We start from the raw sequence: 20276 nt of genomic DNA, 5'->3' as shown, positions 1-20276 counted from the left end.
ATCAGGGTCTTTTCCAATGAGTCAGTTCTTCTCATCAGGTGGACTTTCAGCTTCAGCATCAGTCAGTCCTTCCAATGAATATTCAGGACAGATTTCCTTTAGGATTTATTGGTTTGATCTCCTTGCAGTCCAAGGGACTCTCAAGAGTCTTCTCCAACACCAGTTCAAAAGCATCAGTTCTTTGGTGCTCAGCTTTCTTTATAGTCCAACTCTCACATCCATATATGACTACTGCAAAAATCATAGCTTTGACCAGATGGACATTTGTGTGCCAAGTAAGGTCTCTGTTTTTTAATATGTAGGTTGGTCATAGCTTTACTTTCAAGGAACAAGCGTCTTTTAATTTCATGGCTGCAGTCACCATCTGCAGTGATTTTGGAGTCCCTCAAAATAAAGTCTGTCACTGTTTCCATTGTTTCCCCATCTATTTGCCATGAAGTGATGGGACCAGATGCCATAATCTTTGTTTTTTGAAGAGTTAGTTTTTCTTTGTTTTTTGAAGAGTTAGTTGATTAGAAAACTTAATTTTATATGCAACTTTAATTCTTTCATGTCTTACCATGTAATGTGGCATATTTCCAAAATCCAGGGCTTAGGATGTGGATATACTTAGGAGCTCTATAAGTGTGTACATGTATTTTAATTGAATGTTCTGGATTTATTGTGCCAATGATCACACTAAAATTAAGTGTAAATTATTATTTGTACATATATGAATCCATAATATTGACTTTCTGATCAAATATTTTATCTCACTTAAAAAGTATCCATTTTTGTTATTCCCATATTTTTTTAATCACAACAAATACTGGAATCTTATTTTAAAAAAATGAAAAGTAATACAAGTAAGAAGAATGATGGTGGTCATAGCTGTAGTCAGGGCAGCAACAGCCAGGTTCCTAAAATAACTTGGCCAGTAGTGACAGAAATGGTATCCAGTGCCCAGTTCTTTGGTTTTACCAGGCTGCTTCTGGAGTGTGATTTTGAAGGTGGCTCTGGATGTCAACATTCTCTTCATATCTGTTCATTTTATGAACCTGGGTTCTATAGCTTTCTCTGAATTTTCCCAAACTTCAAATAAAATCTATAAATTACATTTCTACTTAAATAAGTCAAAGTTGTTTAAGGTTTTTGCAACTAAGAATCCTGACTAGACTAGCAATTGATAACAGAAGTGATGGCAGGGAGCAGGAAAATGGAAAATTCGGGGATCAAATGTTTGTACTGGTTAGGGATCAATGTAAGAAAATCCAAGTTGTATCCTGGGATGAGAAGTCAGTGGTCCATGGGAATAGGATTTATCATCTCTGATTTCCTGGAGTGATTTGCACTTTGAAGCCAAAACTTAAGAAGATGAATAGCCTCTGCTATACAAAAATATATTTAAATTTCATGAGAAAGTGCAGGACTCATGTGGGTATGGCTGTTTTTCTAGTGATGCACAAAAAAAGAATAAGTTCAAATCCCTAACTTCTTGACTCAAGGTGCAGAAAGAAAAGCTATAGACTTTCTCTGTACAATAAAAACAATTTTACAATACAAACATAAATTAAAATGTATTTTAAAACTCATCCCTTTGTAGAAGTCTGAGATAACTGAAAAGCAAATATAAATTGTAATTCTGCAGATCACAAAACTTCACCATAAATCTAAATGGATTTTCTGACTAACTGTTAGATTGTTGTGTAATTGGGAAATAAGAGGACCCAGGAATTTGCATGGGGTTAATGCTCTTCAAACATTTCTGTTTCGCATTATGTTTCTCTAGCCTTCTTAAATAAGACCCTTTATTTCCTGTCTGGTAATAATTCTCCTTCTCTTGAAACACAGATGCCTATGAGAAAAGACCAGTTCTCCCCAAACCTCACTTCCACCACTGTTTATTGTCTCCAGATTTATAACTAAAGTCAGATTCCAGAACGCTTCAGGGGGGTAACAATCAAAAGGCCAACCTCAGGAGGAGGCTTATGCATAAAAGAATGGAAGAATTTAGCTAATTAATGCTGTCTAAAATTTGGGCCATATGTGTGTAAGTGTGTGGTGAGGTTACTAGACAAAGGAGAATTGTGCAATCCAGATCAGACAAAATTTATCAATATGTCAGGGTAACAGAGAGTTCTAGGAAGATTATGATTATGAACATGGCTGGTTGACTGAACCAGGCCTCAGTGACAGCCCAAAGTAAATGAATTTGAGATATCAAATTGGCAAAAGGAGGCTGTAGCTCAAAATATTCAGATAGAATTTTGGAATGGTTTATCATCTGTAACATACCATTCACCTTCAAATTTATGTTCTCAGGGTGGACCATCAAGGTCTTGAGAAATGAAAGGCAAGTGTGTGACAGCATCTTTGAAAACCTTCTTGTAAGAGTGTCTTTAGCCTGGAGATGGAAGCAGAAAAAACCCAGCTGACATAAGCTTCTTGGAGCTTAAGTTTCAATGGAGTTGACAGGATTACATAATTTCAATGGAGTTGACAGGATTACATGCCAGAGGCATCTCTAGATTACCAGAAAGGAAGTGAGAAGAACTGCAGGGTGACATGGTTTAAAAAAAAAGTCAAATTCCGAAATGTCTTTGGTGTTGGCTAATTTATAATTATAACCTATTTGATAGGCCCTATTAGATGGGCTGCCTGGGGCAGTTTTACTTAGTTTTTTATAAACAAAAAAATTCAAAAAATTAGTGCAGGTGAAAAGAGAGCTTAGCTGAGCAACCACACAGGCCACAGTACTTTCACCCAATTCCCAGATGATGAGTCCATAGACCAGCACCTTCAGTGAGGAAGCTCAGTGCTTTGAAGGCTGTCCTGTGCAGAAATGACACAGCTACAGGCCAATTACCAGGGGTCAAGCACCATCTTAGTCACTTTACACATTAATATCACTCACTTCAATATCCTGTGGGGGTTATTATCTTCATATTAACCAAAAAAGGGAAAATAAGGCATGAGATTTTGGTAATTGCCCAAGTTCACCTTGTTAGTAAGAGGGAAGGCTAAAATTCTAACTCAAACAGTATAACTTAGAACTAAAACTCTAACCATGTAAATAAACATGTTTATTTAAATGTTTATTATAAAATGCTTATTAAACTGTTTCTACAAAAGGAATCTAAGCTACCATGTTATAGACACACTAGGGAAAAGAAATGCAATTCAGAAATTACTGAAGAGTAATTATAAATTATCACCAATTCCTAGATATTCAGAATGTCACTCTCAGCTTGAGTTGGGATTTTGATTATGTACATCCAGGATGATGCTAATTCATGCTTATTTCACATGAGCATGCATTTATTTAGTAAGCCACTTAGTCATCTACTGTGTACCATTCATTGAGAAAATATCCTACTGTAAGTGAATTTCCTACCATTACTTGACCATCCCTCCTCTATCTCTTCTTCCTCTATCTAGTCACTAGAGTGGATTAGTCATTCTAGTATCTCTCCCTGACAGTCTCATCTATTTCCACATCTTTACTTATCACTTCCATTGAAGGTAGTTCACAAATCTATATCTGCATTTCATGGAACTAAAGACCATATAGTTTATGGCCTAACTAAGATCCCCGCTAAGTTTTCAAATATTTCTCATGAGACAAGCAATATACTTGAGGATCTTGAAGATCACTCTAAGCAGTATGTGGCAAGTCACTTTAGTCGTGTCCAACTCTTTGTGACCCTATGGACCATAGGGTGCCATGCTCCTCTGTCCATGGGATTCTCCAGGCAAGAATACTGAAGTGGGTTGCCATGCCTCCTCCAGGGGATCTTCCTGACCCAGGGATTGAACCTTCATCTGTCTTCTGCCTTTGGCAGGCGGGTTCTTTACCATTAGCGCCACCTGAGAAACCCCCATTCCAAGCAGAGTGAATAGCAATTGCAAAGGCCTTGAGAGAAGGATGTTCTTGGTGGGTTCAAAGAAGAGCAAAGGCAGCGTGTTTGAGGCAGAGTTAGCACATGGGAGACTAGTACAAGAAAAGATGACAGAAATAGTGAGGGAGTGACTTCCCTGGTGGCCCAGTGATTAAGAATCTGCTTTGCAATGCAGGAGATGCAAGTTCAATCCTTGGTCTACAATTTAAGATCTCACATGCCACAGGGCAACTGAGCCTGTAGGCCACAACTAGAGAGCCTGCATGCCACTAGGAAAGATCCCGCATGCCACAACTAAGCCAAATAAATAAGAAATAGTGAGGGAAACAGATTGTATGGCATAACATAGGAAGGATGACCAAAGGTCCAGGTTTGCCTGGGAAAGCTCCAGTGTGTGCGGATTCTTTTCATGTTTCATAGTATTGAGGATCTGGGGATTCTCATAAGTATTCTGATTTGATAATATTATGGGACCACCCTACTTTCATTTGGCTGTTGTGAGGATTTTTGCCTTTGCTTTCAGTGAGATGAGGAGCCATTGAGCAAGTGGATGACACAATTTGGCTTATAGGTTTAGAATGTTGCTGCATCTGCTCTCTTGAGATAACAGCATGTTGGAGCAGAATCTATGAGAATAGTTAGGAGTGTAGTGCAATAATCTGGGCCAAGGATCATGGTAACCTCCACCAGGATGGTAATAGTGGAAGTGATGAAAAGTAGTTGAGTTATGGATCTATTTTGAATACAGAGGCAACAGGAAGTGCTAAAAAATTGGAAGTGTGGTCTAAGAGAATGAGAGATGCAATCATGAATTCAAAAGTTTTGGCCTGAGTAACTTGGAGAATTGCTAATAGCTACAATTGAATACCTGAACAAGAAGATGGATGAGGTTATCAAGGTGAAAGATTTGAGAAGATAAAAGAGTTTACAGGGCTTCCCTCTAGCTCAGTCAGTAAAGAATCTGCCTGCAAGGCAGGAGACCCGGGTCTGATTCCTGGGGCAGGAAGATCCCCTGGAGAAGGAAATGGCAACCCACTCCAGTATTCTTGCCTGGAGAATCCCATGGACAGAGGAGCCTGGCAGGCTACAGTCCATGGGGTCACAAGAGTAGGACACAACTTAGCAACTAAACCACCACAAAAGAATTAACGAAACAAGGCATGTTAAATTATAATGGCTGTCAATCACCTAAGTAAACTTGACGAGTTAGAAATTATATACAAATCTAAAAGTTAGAGGAAAGGTCCAAGTTAGAGAAATAAATTTAGGAATTTCAGCATATGCATGGTTTTTATATCTACACAAGTGTGTGCAATCATAAAGTAATTGAGTGTGGAAAGAAAGGAGAACATAAAACTGAACTCTGGAATATAGGAATATTTACTGGTTGGAGAAGTGAGGATGAAGCAGCTAAGGAGATGGAATAGGAATGAAGGGAAAGCAGGAAAGTGTAATGATCTAGGTGTCGAGTGAATAAAAATGTTTGTTGCTTAAATTTCAGAATTATAGCACTTCAAGAGGATAAGGAAACTTAAGGTTAATATATTCCAAGGCCACTAAGTATGGATTTTAAAAAGCGAGATCAGGTGAGGTTATATCAGTTTTCCTATGTCCTATAGATGTCAAATAATTATATTATCAAACCTTCTAATTCATGGTTATAGTATCACTTTATTTTCTCTTTGTTGATGAAGAAGTGAATACAGTTCTCTTTACCTTCAAGGTAACATTTAAGCAAAAACTATTTCACTTATAAAATATCATCCTTGAGGATGAAATTTTTGCAGTCATTAACAGCATTTCTGAAAATTGGAGAAAAGTAAGAAGAAAAATTAATTATCTTCATCTCACATGAGTGGATACTTCCTTAAAATCTTCTTTATATATGCTGATATAATTGTGACAAACTACACTTGCAGTTTTGCATACTGCTTATTTCATTTGACACAATACCATTTTATCCATGAAAAAAAAATTTTATTTGGGTTAAAATTTGGAAAAATATAGAGAAAAATTAAAGTAATGGCTCCAAAGTCAGAAATAACATCAGAGTGACTGTACTTTTATCTAGTTTATGTTAAAATTTTACTTGTCTGAGTTCTATCTTAGAGGAATGTACTTATTTTTAAAAGTGAGTCATAAACTGTGAAAAACTTTATTGGTTCAAACATAACTCTCCATTGAGTCATAGCTCCCTGAGCTTGATACAACATCAGTGAAAATATTTTATATTATGAAACATACATGAAAGCTCTTCCCAAATCTTTGTTTCCCAATTTACCACAACTGAGGTTTTCAGAAATTTTTGAAGAACCACTTGTAGAGTCAATGCCATAAAGATTAAAAAGAAGCAATCATCCATAACCAATATTTTTTAAATAAATTCTTATGTGATTTTATTTATCCTCCTCCTTTTCCTTCTCACCTCTTTAAATCTTGTTCAAAAAATATTTTCCTTTAAACTCCTGCATGTTTTCACTAAAATACACTACATGACTTGGCATCTTTTAACCTGATATTTATTAACAGAAAAAAGGCTACCCTATGTGCTCCATAAAATTTATAAATGGGGGTTATTATATTTCACAGTTTTTAGTGACAATGGGAAAGCAATAAGATGCTTGTTTCAATTTTGAAAAGGAGATATTTCATAATTAAATAGGTGGGAGAAATAACAAAAAGATTTAAGCTCTGTTTTAGACTAGGTTCCCTGGGAACACTCTAAGATGACGACTTAGATGCATATTTAATGGGGAATCATCTCAGAAGACAAAGAAAGTCACATTTGAACAGAATGAGAGGCTGACCAACATATAATTGACACTGAGACAATCCAAAAGAAGCTCTGGAACCAAGATGACCTTTCAGAGTGGTTGTAATTCACAGTAAGAAGGATGTATCTGCGTATCCTTGACTCAGGTGGTAATTGACTCTGGCCAGAATCTGGAAGGTGTGGGGAGTGGGAGGACCTTCTATAAAGCAGTCTTGTTGAATGAAAGAAATTTTCATTGAGGAGCATGCCTGTGAGTCCTCAGTAACAATATTTCCAGGAGCTGATGCTTTTACTTTAAAGAGAGACTATGAATGGAGCAACACATTACCTACTATGAGCTCCTACTCCATTCTCAGCACTTTGCCAAACACTATAGGGAAATATAACATATGATTCCTCCTTAGGAATGTCTTGCCTAGAAAAGATAAGTTGAACCCATATGAAAAGGTACAAAAGCCTTCAACATGGTGAACAATTAAGTGCTATGTTACGCTGGGCCAACCATCTGAGATATAGATAGTAGGTGAGAAAAGGAATTGGCCAGTGATGATTATATTGTTATAACAGTCTTGGTTAAGAATATAAAACTTGAGTTGTACAATAAAGAAGTAAGATTTTGGTAAACTGTAGAGAAAAGGAAAGCCAGTTTAGGAAACAAGAAAAAAAGAGAGGAGAAATCAAAGTAGGAATGATTATTCCATGCCCACAGGATAGTGAAGAATCCAGGCTACCTAAATCTATTTGTTTTCATCCACAACATTGTTGAGCAATTAATAAACCTCAGAACCAAGTACTCAAGAAGCTTCAAGGAGAATGAGATTCCATGAAATATAGAAAATAACCTATCACAAGACTCAAAGTAATAAGTTTTGTTAGAGAGATCTAAGGCACTTAAGGACACAGGAAAGGATCCATCATGTCTACTTTGAGGCCCTTGGGAAAGGCTATGTGAAATATTTGGCGGCTTATATTAGCCTGGTTTCAGATGAAACATGGGTTTCATGTGGTGGTGTAAGAAATAGGCTGGAAGTAAAGTCTGGACCAGAGAGCTTAGCAAAGCAATAGGCTTTGTCTTTTTTTTTCCCCCCTTAATCTGCATCTCAATGTAAACCCATATAAACATTTTAAATATTGGAAGGCTTTTGCTTGAGGAATGCACAAGGTCAAGGGAAGTGAAGTGAAACAGAATCAGATTTTACAGCCAAAGAGGAGATACCTACAAAACCTACCATGAAAGGAAGAAGGATGAAAGGACATTTTGGGGAAGAAGAGGATGAGACTAAGGAACCTTGGCATGGGAAAGAGCACATTTATTTTCAAAGACTAGACTGAGGAAAGACTCACAGTGTAGATATACTTGCTGGGAAAATTGGGTTAAGAGGGAAAAATGAGGACAGCAAAAGGACATCAGAAGTCATGGAGAGATGTTTCTTCTTAACACAGACGGGCTCAGTGGAAAGTTACACAACTCCAGTCTTACTCACCACCCTCTACGTGGCAGTTCACCATGACAGTGATTCATTTGGAAGGGTGGTTGAACACGATAAAATGTGTGGCTGATTGGAGTATACTAGGTCAGGGGCGGCTAAGTAGATTTGGAAAGTTTCCTTATACAGATGGTCGATGAAATCATCTGGCTCCAGAATGAAATCATTAGGGAGCAAAACTTCCAAAGGAAAGGGGAAAAGGACAGTACAGTGAGTCTGTGATGGGAGGGGTGATGGGGAGAAAGCATCACCAAGAGTCAGATTTGACATCCTGTGGTTCTTAATGGTTTAAGAAAAGGAGGGTTTAATTTTGAGGACTAAGGTTGTGATTAATTCAGTGATTAATTCATGGGATATGAAGAGACAAAGGAAACGAAACAAAAGGACACTTATCATCTGTGCCTTAGATAAAAATGATGCGGGTCTGATTTTCACATCTTGTCTTGAACTTAAACCACCTGGAAACTTTCCTCTGTGGTATCAGCAAGAGCATGGAACTGAAGGAGTGAAGGCTGCGAGAACCCACAGAGCACAGCACTAGGCAGAGAAACTTGTCAGATGTCTCTGGGAGGGGTTTGGACTGCAGCTTCCTATCTGAATCTTCAGGGCTTACATTTGGACTACAGATGTCTTCAATTTCTGTTGCATTTTTTTCTCATTAAAGTGACTAACAATTGTGGTCATTCTGTATCTCCAGCTGCCTCTCATTATAAGATCTATCTCATAACAGTTCCAACTCTTGGGAAAATTGTTCACATTGCAGTTCTACCTTCCTCTATTTACCTTATGGAGCCACATTTATTTTACTTCACATATGTGCAGACCAATTTCTTATAGTATTGATGGCATTTAACCATAATTGCTTATATACATGGGCTTTTGATATACACTCCTTAAATTGTGGTGAATCATTTCCTTGAAAAAATAAATGCACCTTTTTTGGTTTTGATTTTTTTAACTTATAAGAGAGACCCATGGTAAGGCATCTATATGAATTAAGTATCTTTTGAGGTGTTTGTTAATGGCATCAAAATAAAATCCAGCAGAGAATTAAAAGCATAAATTATATAGGATTATGCTTAATTAGTACAATTTCATCTTCAGGGTTCCTTATTATAATGGTCTCACTGGTGTCTTTGTTTAGATTGATTTTTCAACCGGAACGTTCATCTTTCTTCATATTTCTTTCTATTGGTACTCTTGAATTTAGTCATGAAAGTGTAAAAATGAGGAACTGCATTATTGACAAGCACCATGGAAGGTTTCCGGCAAGCTTTTCCAGAGTTCATGTCATATCTTTAACAACCAAGGTTCGGGACACTATAACCAAGAAATAATATTCCTAGTAATAGGAAAACAACTTTTCTTTCTCTCTTTTCGCCTTAAACAGCAACATTTCCCGGTATCTGCTCTGGCTCACTGCTCTCCTCTGACATCCTTCTTGAGTGATCCCATTTCCACCCAAAGCTTTAACAACTCCTTGATGTGATGGCTCATATAAATCTCTTGCTGCCTCACTCTCTCACTCTTGCATCAGACTTTGTTGATTCTATTTCTTACATATCTTCGAGTTCATCTCTTTCTCCATCCTCAGTAACATTGACTTCTCATTCCCTGTTTCATTTTCTCCAATTTTGTTCTAACTAACCTCTCTGTTGTCAGTCTCACTCAGGTTAAAAATTTCCCCTGAATAATGCTGCCAAGGTGATCTCTCCAATATACAAATCACAATATGTATCTTCTTTGCTTAAAACTTCAGTATTTTGCAATAAAGATTCTATTGATATTTTGGGTGGTTTTGATTTTGTTCAAAGGGATTGGTCTGCATGCAAGATATTCAACATCATTAGCCCAACCACAAAATGCCTAGAATAGTTCTCAATTGTTACAACCATGAACACATTTCCAAGGCCCCTCTGGAGAGGATGATTACACACCCAGCTGAGAACCAAAAATAGTTACCAAAGAAAAAAAAAGACTTCTTCAGAATAATTTTTAATCTCTTTAGCTTGACATACTTTCATGGTTCCTCTTTCTGCTTTATTTCCAAACAATCCCCATGTCAGCCTACATGGGATTCCCTGAATAAGCCACATCTCCTCTTAAGAACTGCATGCCCTCGTTTATGTTCTTTACATCTGGGGTACCTCACTGCTCAAGACACTGTCTTTATCCTTCAAAACTCATTGAGGGAAAATGTTTTCCAGATAGTCTTCCTTGCTCCACCTCTTCTTCAAATCTCAGCCTACTTTAGATGGCTTAGTTCTGTGGTTCCACTGTCCATACTTTATTTAGGTCACCTATCACCACGTATTTACTCCATTCAGTTGATATATTGGTCTATTTTACCCACAAAATTATAAAACGGTAACACCAAAGCATAGAATGTCTTCCTATAGCATCAACTGGATACTACATTCCAAACAAAAAATAGGTACCAACGTTCTTACATTAACTACACAAGCAAAACGTGCACTCACAGCAGATTCTTAGGCAGTAGTGTGAATTAATTGGGCTTCCCTGGTGGTTCAGTGGTAAGAATTTGCCTGCAATGCAAGAGACACACAGGTTCAGTCTCTGGGTCAGGAAGATTCCCTGGAGAAGGAAATGGCAACCCACTCCAATATTCTTGCCTGGGAAATCCAGTGGACACAGGAGCCTGGCCAGCTACAGTCCAGGGGGTCATAAAGAGGGGAACACAACTGAGTGACTGAGCACATATGTAAATTAATTGGCCACCATTGTGAAATTGATTGTGTTATGTGAATTTTAAGTTCTGTTCTATTTTATATTTGTGTCTGCAACTTTTACAAATGATATTTTAATCCGTTCATCATCCATTAAAATTCATGGTCCTGGAAGATATCCCAGTGTGTCCTGTTCTTTCTCCTGCCCCCAGATCACTTCTGGTGGCAATATGTACTCACGTGTACAGGAACTCTAAGTAAACCACTTTGATAAAATGACTTTAACTATACTTTCCATGTCCAGTGAGAAAAACAGACAGAAGTGTATGTGTTTTCCTGCATCTTCTTTTACACCTAGCAAAATCAGATATTTTAGTATTTGTTAAATTCTGATAGAATTTAATATCTTACTGTTTTGATTGCATTTTTTATTTCTAATGACATTACATATTTTCCACATGTTTATTGGCCTTTATATTATGGCTTTCTGAATTAGCTATATATAATTTTGTTTTTTGTACTGATTTTTAAAGGGTGTTTTTGCAAGTAAAGTATATGAAGTCTTTTCTGTCATAGTTAATACAAAAAATTTCCCCATTTGAACAAGCTCTTAAGCACACTTATTGAGAGTTTTATAGTAAGATTTAAAATGTAGATTTTAAATTTTGGAATCTTATTGTTCAATATTTTAAAATTTCCAAGATTATCAAACTACTGAAAATATCTTATGCAAATACTACATTTAGAGATTTTTCTAAAAATGGAAATATTCAGTCCACTGGGGATATGTCTTGGTTTAAGGACTAAGGGAGGAAACCATTCTTTAAAATGTAAAATGTCTATCAAGTAACTGTAACACCATTTATTGAATTAATAGTGAAGGACAGAGGAGCCTGGTATGGTTCAGTCCATGGGGTCACATAGAATTAGACACAACTTAGTGACTGAACAATAACAATATAAGTATATATTAAATTGTTCTATAGATTCATGTCTAAATACTTTTCTTTCATCATGATCGGTAACTTTTTATTTTTTATTTTTTTTTCATATCTAATAGGAACAATGAGTTGTCTTACTCACCATTTCTGTCTGGGGTGGATTCCTTATTACTCTTCCTTATCACTTCCTTTCCTTATTCCTTATCACTATTTATTTTTTAAAAAAATTAATATTTTTATTCCAATGAGCTTCAAAATGGTTTTGTCATGTTTCATGCTTTTAGGATCTTACAGGGATTTTGAGTAAGATTGTACTTAATTTTTGCTTTGATTTAGGAAAAACTGCATTTTTCAAATACCGAGTTTCTCTATGTGAGAAAAAGGAGCAATTATTCCCATTTTACCTTATTTTAAATATCTTATTGCTTTTGTGGATAGAATCATTTCTTCTGATATGTTTTCTATTCAGTAATACAAATAGAAACAGTAATCATAATACCATAGTAATACATAAATCAAGTGTTAATATTCTCTAAATATACATTTCCAGTTATACAGTATTTATTTTCTCATCATTCATCCAATGAATGTATTTTGAACAAACACAAATACTAAGTAATATGTTGGATCCTTGTAAACAGCCCCCTGCCCTTTAATTAATAGAGAAGACTGACATTAATTAAATAATCATATAATTATAGAAAGCATCATGATTTGTGCTATAAGGAAAAGAATACAAGGTGCCAAGAAAATTCTTAATGGGAGATGTTATCTAATCTGGGAGGTAATAAAGGATGAGGAGTCCAGGAGTTCATGAGGATGCAACACTGAACAGAGCTCTGAAAGATGAGTACTGGTAAACCAGGCAAAAGAAATGCAAATGGCCTTTAACAGGGTGGGGAGCGTGGTTTAGGAAAGGGACAGAAAGACATTGTGTGTCGAGCAGAGAATAACAAAATGAAGCTTGAGAAAAAGGTAAGAAGTCAGATCATGTCAGAGCCCTCATAGACTGTTAGTAATTTTGTCTTAATCCTATAAGATACCACTGAAGCTTTTAAAGGGTGTGTGTGTGTCTGTGTCTGTCTGTGTCTGTGTTGTGTTGGTTGGTGGGTGAGGGTGAGGTGATGTATTCAGGTTTATATTGCAGCTTGATCACTCTGGCTTTCCTGGGAAGAATGGATCAGAGGAAGGCAAGAATGCCTGAAAATCTTTTAGGAAGCTATTGAAGGAACCCAGTTGAGAAGTAATGATACTGTGGACTAGGACAGTGACAGTGGAGATGGAGCAAAGGGTATGGGTAATAAGGAGCATTTAGGAAGCACAATTCAAAATATTAGCAATAAGGATTCTGGCATGGTAAGGGAGCGAGGGATGACAGGAATGACCACTGGGTTTCTGGCCTGTCTAAGGCAATGAATGATGAGGCTCTTGCCAGAGATAGCAAACATAGAACATAAATCAGCTTTGAGATATAACTATCGTAATTTTTAAACACAATGAGCTACATAAACTCATCATAAGCTTCTCAGGTAGCACAGTGGTAGAGTCCCTCTGTCAATGCAGGAGATGAGGGTTCAATCCCTGGGTCAGGAAGATCCCCTGGAGTAGGAAATGGCAACCTGCTCCAGTATTCTTGCCTGGAAAATTCCATGGACAGAGAAGCTTGGAGAGCTGTAGTCCATAGGGTCACAGAATTGGACACGACTGAGTGACTGAGCACTCATGCAGGCACTTGCTACAAGTACTTCTGAAATCCAAATGAAGATGGTAAGTTAAACATTTACACAGGCATTTCTTGAACTCTCAGGAAAGATTTAGGTTGTATATATACATTAGAGCTACTAGCATTAGATAGATATGATATGAATAGGGGCCAGTGATGAGAGTATTGCCTGTAAGAGTAAAGAGAAAAGGGCAGATCCCTGGGGAATGCTGACACTGAAACATGGAGTAAAATGATGCATTGATAAAAGAGACTGGGAAGAAAAGCTGCTCTTGGGTAAGCCAGCTGGTCTGATTTAAAATATATATATATATATACTGGCAAGGCTCGTGCAAAGGCCAAGACCCGCTCCTCGCCGGCCGGGTTCCAGTTCCCCGTGGGCCGAGTGCACCGGCTGCTCCGCAAGGGTAACTACTCCGAGCGGGTCCCACACTCCACAGGTTTTAGCTGTCTTTGCAGAATTATCGCATTAGTTTGCCACTGTTGGATCTCAACCCCTAAATCAGTTTTTAACAGATTATTCTTAGTCTCTCCTAAGACGAATGGATGGTATCTGACTTGTTGGACATGAATTTGAGCAAGCTCCGGGAGTTGGTGATGGACAGGGAAGCCTGGCGTGCTGCTGTCCATGGGGTCGCAAAGAGTCGGACAGGACTGACTGAAATGAACTGAACTTAGTCTCTCCTGAAATTTTCATAATTTCAAAGAAAAGAGTTATCTTGATATGTTCTTTTTTCATGGTGGGATAGAAACTCTAAATGAGGTGCTTCCAATCATCGATTTTGTTTCTTCCCAGATTTTTTTTTTTTTTGCCCTTGCTTTCTGCTGTATGACAACTTTCACTTGAAAAAAAGATGTTCTGTATAATTCATTTCAGTCTGTTTTAAATTTAGAATAAGTTACATTGAGTGAGTGAGTGAAAGTTGCTCAGTTGTGTCTCTGTGCGACCCCATGGACTATACAGTCCATGGAATTCCCCAGGCCCAAATACTAGAGTGGGTAGTCCTTCCCTTCTCCAGGGGATCTTCCCAACCCAGGGATGTACCCAGGTCTCCAGCATTGCAGGTAGATTCTTAACCAGCTGAACCACAAGGAAGCCCAAGGATACTGGAGTGGGTAGCGTATCCCTTCTTCAGTGGATCTTCCTGAATCAGGAATTGAGCTGGAATCTCCTGCATTGCAGGCAGATTCTTTACCAACTGAGCTACCAGGGAAGTCCAAGTTACATTGAAACTGACTATAATTTGCCAAATTTTGTGTTATATGACTTTGGGACTTTTTTGGCCTTGTTTGTGTTTTCTTTGCTGTTTTTCTCCTTTTTCTTCATTTCAGTTAATTGGCAAATTTTCATTTTTTAATAAAGTAATAATAAATTAATGTCACATCTTCCCCAGAGGCAGATTATTTTACTTTTGGTGATGTAGACTTGGAGGTGACTGTTGGACATGAAGAAAAGCAGTACACTTATCTAATGGGACCTATATATCTGGAACTCAGGCAAGAAATTTGAAGGCTCCCAGAATGGTCTGGGACAGCTTTTATTTATAACATTCCTGAGCTCCAAATAAGAAGTGATATGTCTATAGCTGGCAATTATTTAGTGCTTTGACTTAAGAGAATCATTACATGTTTCTGGTTTTTCTAGCTGAACTTGTACAAACTTGAATAGGTTCAACTTGGAGGAAATTTTAATACAAACAAAACTCACAAATATTTAGGTATATACATGTTCAAATATTCATATTCAAGATGTGGAGCTCAAATAATAACCAATTTGGAGAGAAACAATACTGTGAAATAAATGTTGGAGAAAAAATTCTGAAAACATTTAGGCTAAATTCATATGTGACACACTGAGACATATATTATCACAATTTATTCAACTATGAAAAATCAGCTGCTTTTCTCTTGTTATCAATAGGAACCACCCTGAGATTTTTAAGGGCATCGATGGTGAAATTAGTGTCACGCTGCCTTTGTGAGTGACGTTGCAGACTGATTTTCATTATAAGCCAGTATCTATGTGATGAAAGGCATTTGTTGTTTTATCTTTTAAACAAACAGCAAACAAAGAATACCACAGCACCTAACTTTTCACGACTGAAAATGAAATGGATCTAATATGTTCAAAGGAATTCCACAAAACGAAAACCATTGACATGACAAAAGCGTGCATTTAATTCAATGCTTTGCAGAGATACATGACTAAAGTTGTGTGCATGGCTTGTCCTTTGGGATGGTCCCAGTTGTTTATTTTTAAAGAAAAAATAAAAAATGGAGCCAACAGAGAATTAAAGGGAAAAAAATCCTTGAGACATCAGGGGACCTACATGTTCTAGTCTAAGAAACATGCAAGTATTACACAACAGTCTGATACAGTATGACAGATGAGCAGTGAACAGGCAGTGGAGCAATGCCCCTTCTTTCAGAAACGGGAAATCTAACAGTTACGTTTTCACAAATGGTATTGATGAAACCATCTTTATTTTTAAAGAAATTTATAGAAGGAATTTTAGCACCATCATTAAAGGATAATAATAACAATACATTTTAGCCCTGCCTATCTCCAGTCTTGGAATAATCACAGACGCATAGCACCTTTTAGTACCTAAAATATAAACAAGTAGAGTAAGTCCATCCCAGCTTCTAGAGATGAGGTAGCTCATGCTAAAAAAATGTTGGGTCATTTTTCCTAAGAGAGTTCAAAAACCAAATGTTCTAATTCCAACCATCACGTTTGATTAGAGTCAGCTCCACAACTCTGAGTTTCTAAATCTTTTTCTTCATTATAGGCTTTAGGAAGATGAGATTGTATATGTGGAAGACTCTCAACTAAGGGTCCTGAATATTTGTTTCTAAAGTTGTATGGGAATTATTTTGCATTATTAAACAAGAAAGTGCAAATATATTCAATGGTATACTCATTTAATTTCTATCTATATTGATAGATTGAGTCAATATAGGGAAAGGTAGCTTTAAATTTGAATGCAAACGAAGTCTAGATTTACCACATTTTACAAAAATTTAAGATCTTTTTTTTTTGGTCAGAAATCCTATTGAATATATACTACTTTAACATTCCATTTAAGACAATGAGAAATTGATATTTTTTCATGGTTCTCTTAAAAGAGTCTGTGTGTTAGTTATACAATATCAAGACAAGCATTCAGTTTCAATCACAAGGATAAACATTTTGATTTCATTTTTAATTGATCATCTGCAAATGAGAGGTCACAAAATTGTATTTTTCCAATTGCAGCCATGTGAAATAAACATTTTGTGATTTTATATACCCCACTCTTTAAGCTATCTGCCAGGAAGAAAAGTTTTCTCATAAATACTTAGCAACTTTGTCATTACATTGAAATGAAGAAAACGGAGATTTATTTATTCAATCAGTTTACTTTTTTAAAAAGGTGGTCATTGTCATTGGTCATCTTAAACCTAAACTGTTGTATTGAAAAATACTTTAAATCAATTAAAACTTGAGGATTGTAAGTAAAATAAATATTCTGAAGGATAAGGAGGCCAGGCACTTAAGACCATATATACAGTGCTGATGCAGAATCAGCCATTACTTCAAGAGTCTCAGGATCAGCTTCAAACAGTCAAAGTCTTGTGAATGGTGGTGGTCACTGATGGTAGGGGTGGTGCTCATTGTCGATGTATCTCGGCTTGCTTTACACAAAACAAACTGGCCCAATTTCAACGCCAAATTCTTGGTCTGTACTGCCAACATCCACAGGGGCAAGATCTATGATGGGCAAGCGTGCCACATTCTGCGTTCTATATTCAAAGATGGTCTTGCCCACGTTTCCATTTCGTTTCTGGAATTAAATGGTGCAGTGGGTTAATAGCATACCCAAATTAGTACAAAAATGTTAGACAGCAACTTCCAAACCAATTTTTATAATGTAAAAGCAATGATTTTTAGAGCACTATTTGGCAGTAAGAGCACTGCCAACATCAAATGAGATACTGTCATAGCTGGCAGGTATTTCTCTCATTCTTTAAATTGGGAAAAAGCCCTTTATTCTTTTGCAGCTTCCCAAATGGTCACTAACAACACTAAATTTCATAATTTGTTTCATAAATTATGAAAACATTTTTGGTTTTCATGATTGAAACCAAAATATGTCATTAAATATTTTCTTTTTTATATATATAGATATGCAAGAGGAAAGACATACCAATCAGTATGACCTAAGGTATCAGAAAGACCTAAGGTATCTCAGATGGATTATATATTTTAGAATCCAGGAATTTTAAGCATAGAATTGAGATTAAGTAAACTAAGTAATTTGCAGAACTAAAGTGAGTTTGCAAAAGAGCTGCAAGGATCCAGTCCTTTATGTTTTTCTTAAAGCCTCTAGCGTGTTTCACATACCAACACACATTCAGGTTTATCCTAAGGAACAACTAATTGCTGTCGTGTTTATACACAGGGTAAATTTTCCCCCACCTCTAGTGCCATGACAGTATTTTTAACAAAGTAATTTTTTTTTTCTTCAACCAGATCAATATGGATCAAAAGTACTTACAGAGCAAGAATCATGAAGAACTATGTATCTGAATCTAACGTTTCCCTCTGCTTTGATTTCTAAGTCATTTGACCCTTTGAGAACCACAGCTTTCTTCAAGTTCTTAGCTTGATCATCCATGTATCCTACACTGTTTTTACAGATGTAGGTGATGTTCTGGGAGGCTTCTTTCGATAAAAGGCGCAAGAAGGTCATCTGAGTAATGGCTGCATTAGGTGACTGGTGGTCTCCATAAACAAACTAGAAAAACAAAAAGAGTCTTTGTAATACATGTCTACCCCTCCTGAGTTCTTGTGATTGGACTAATTGACACAAGACAGATTAGCCAGAGAAAAAGAAACAACTTTAACTTGGGACACAGAGGTCAGAGGTCTCACAGAAATGGGACCCAAGTAGAAGCCAGAGAAACAATAAATTTAAGAGGAATTGACAGAACAAAGAAACCTAGGTTTGGGTGCATAATTGGTAAGGAATTTAGTTTGGGCTTCCGTAGTAAATTACTAAGGAAGTAAGGATGTTTGTTTATACAGGCGTCTTGGTTCTAAATTCCCTATCTGTGGAGATAAGGTCATCTTTCTGCCCTCAGTACATGGAGAGTTCACATAGGAGATTTATTTCCTACTTTCAGGGAGACAGAGAGCAGGATCAAAGCATTCCTCTTGCAGCAACCATTACTTACATGACTTTAACTGAAAATGATCAATGTGTCACTGAAGCAAATTTTAGAGCAGCCTGCCCTGAGCCCCAGTATATGTAACACTGATGGGTTTTATAGTGCTGTGTTTGAGTATGTGTGCTGATTTCAGACAAATTAATTTTGAAGGGTATTGCGTCTATTCTTTCACATAACAAGATATTCTACATATATATATATATATATATCTATATATATCTATATCTATATATATCTTAAGGCTTCCCTGGTGGCTCAGATGGTAAAGCGTCTGTCTACAATGCGGAAATATCTTAAAATTTCTATGAATATTCACAAGTAAGAAACTTCATTCTTACTATCCCAACAAATGGTGGTGAAACCAAATATAATTATAACTCACCAGAGAAAGTTTAAGTATTTTAAAATTTGCTTCTCTATTTCTTTAAAAAAATATTGAATATTACTTTTTAGAAGTTATATACTTAAGCATAGGTTTGGATATTCAATCATGTATCAAAAATAGCTGATTGCTTTTATTGTCAGTTATGATAAAAATTTGGACTTAACTATTGGTAAAATTTTTTTTAACCCAACTGTTACATACTTATAGGAAATATGAATTACAAGTTTTCCATTAGCTAACAAAAACAAATAATCAAAAATAATTTTCTACAGGATATTTCCTACTTATCTTTTTATATAATATGTTAACTAAATTATATTCCTATTAGGTAGGTAAATTTAAAATTTTTTCCTGTTCTTTAAATAATGGTAGATCCTGCATATACCCAAAATGTCCTCATACCATGTTTATTATGAACATGAGTTCTGAGGAAATGTTCAGAGCAGAGTTAAGAAGAAAACTGCAAAGTTAAGCCGCCACAAAGAGATGTGGAATAGAATACTCATATTGCAATAGGAAGTGGCAAGACTAGTTAAGAATCTAAATACTGGACCATGAAAGAAACAGAGGGGATAAGACTCAAGCAAAAATATTAGGTAATATTATAACTATAAAAGTGTTAAGTTTAAATAACTGTGAAGTTTACAAAGGGATTCAATTATCAAAAGTATCATAATAAGGATCTAATATTTATCCATAACTTACTAAATACCAGATACTATATACTTTATATACACATGCTTTATATACACACAGAAGCTATGAAATAAATATTATCACTCTTACTTTAAAATGGCAGAACTGAAAACAAAAAAAGGTTAAGAGACTTTCTAGGTCCCAGAGATAGTAACAGATCCATGTATGAGTAACCTAGGTTTCCTGATGCTAAATATAATCCCTGTCTTCCAGCTATGGCAAAATCCCTTCAACTCTACTCCACAAGCAGTGTCACAGGCATTAAAGGAGCTAATATGAAAAATAATTACTTTTTTACATTCCATCAATTGAAAAATTATCATTCAAAACTGTATTAATTTAATTCATAGCAATGTTTATGCAATGATATTGCAAATACAACTAATGAGAACCTATCACTTCCAATTATTAATAAACACAATAAAATAAACATGGTCAAAAAAAATAATTACAAAAGTCCTAAGTCAATACTAAAATACAATAAATAAAGGC

At 36.2% G+C, this 20276-nt stretch overlaps 1 protein-coding gene across 1 annotated transcript in view; it reads right to left on the bottom strand.

Annotated features, from left to right (window-relative positions):
- Nucleotides 1-15643: 15643 nt before the first annotated feature.
- The window catches only part of COL5A2 (collagen type V alpha 2 chain), a 74191-nt gene continuing 69558 nt past the window's right edge, over nt 15644-20276 (bottom strand). Inside the window, exons 51-52 of the mRNA XM_059880313.1 lie at nt 18031-18270; nt 15644-17316 (exon numbers count right to left, since the gene is read on the bottom strand). Of these exons, the coding sequence (XP_059736296.1) occupies nt 17170-17316; nt 18031-18270 (387 nt within the window). The 3' untranslated portion in view covers nt 15644-17169. The remainder of the gene's footprint in view (nt 17317-18030; nt 18271-20276) is intronic.

Source organism: Bos taurus, chromosome 2 (assembly GCF_002263795.3).
Source record: "Bos taurus isolate L1 Dominette 01449 registration number 42190680 breed Hereford chromosome 2, ARS-UCD2.0, whole genome shotgun sequence".
In the NCBI taxonomy this organism is placed as follows: Eukaryota; Metazoa; Chordata; class Mammalia; order Artiodactyla; family Bovidae; genus Bos; species Bos taurus.
This window is presented reverse-complemented; position numbering and strand designations above follow the sequence as displayed.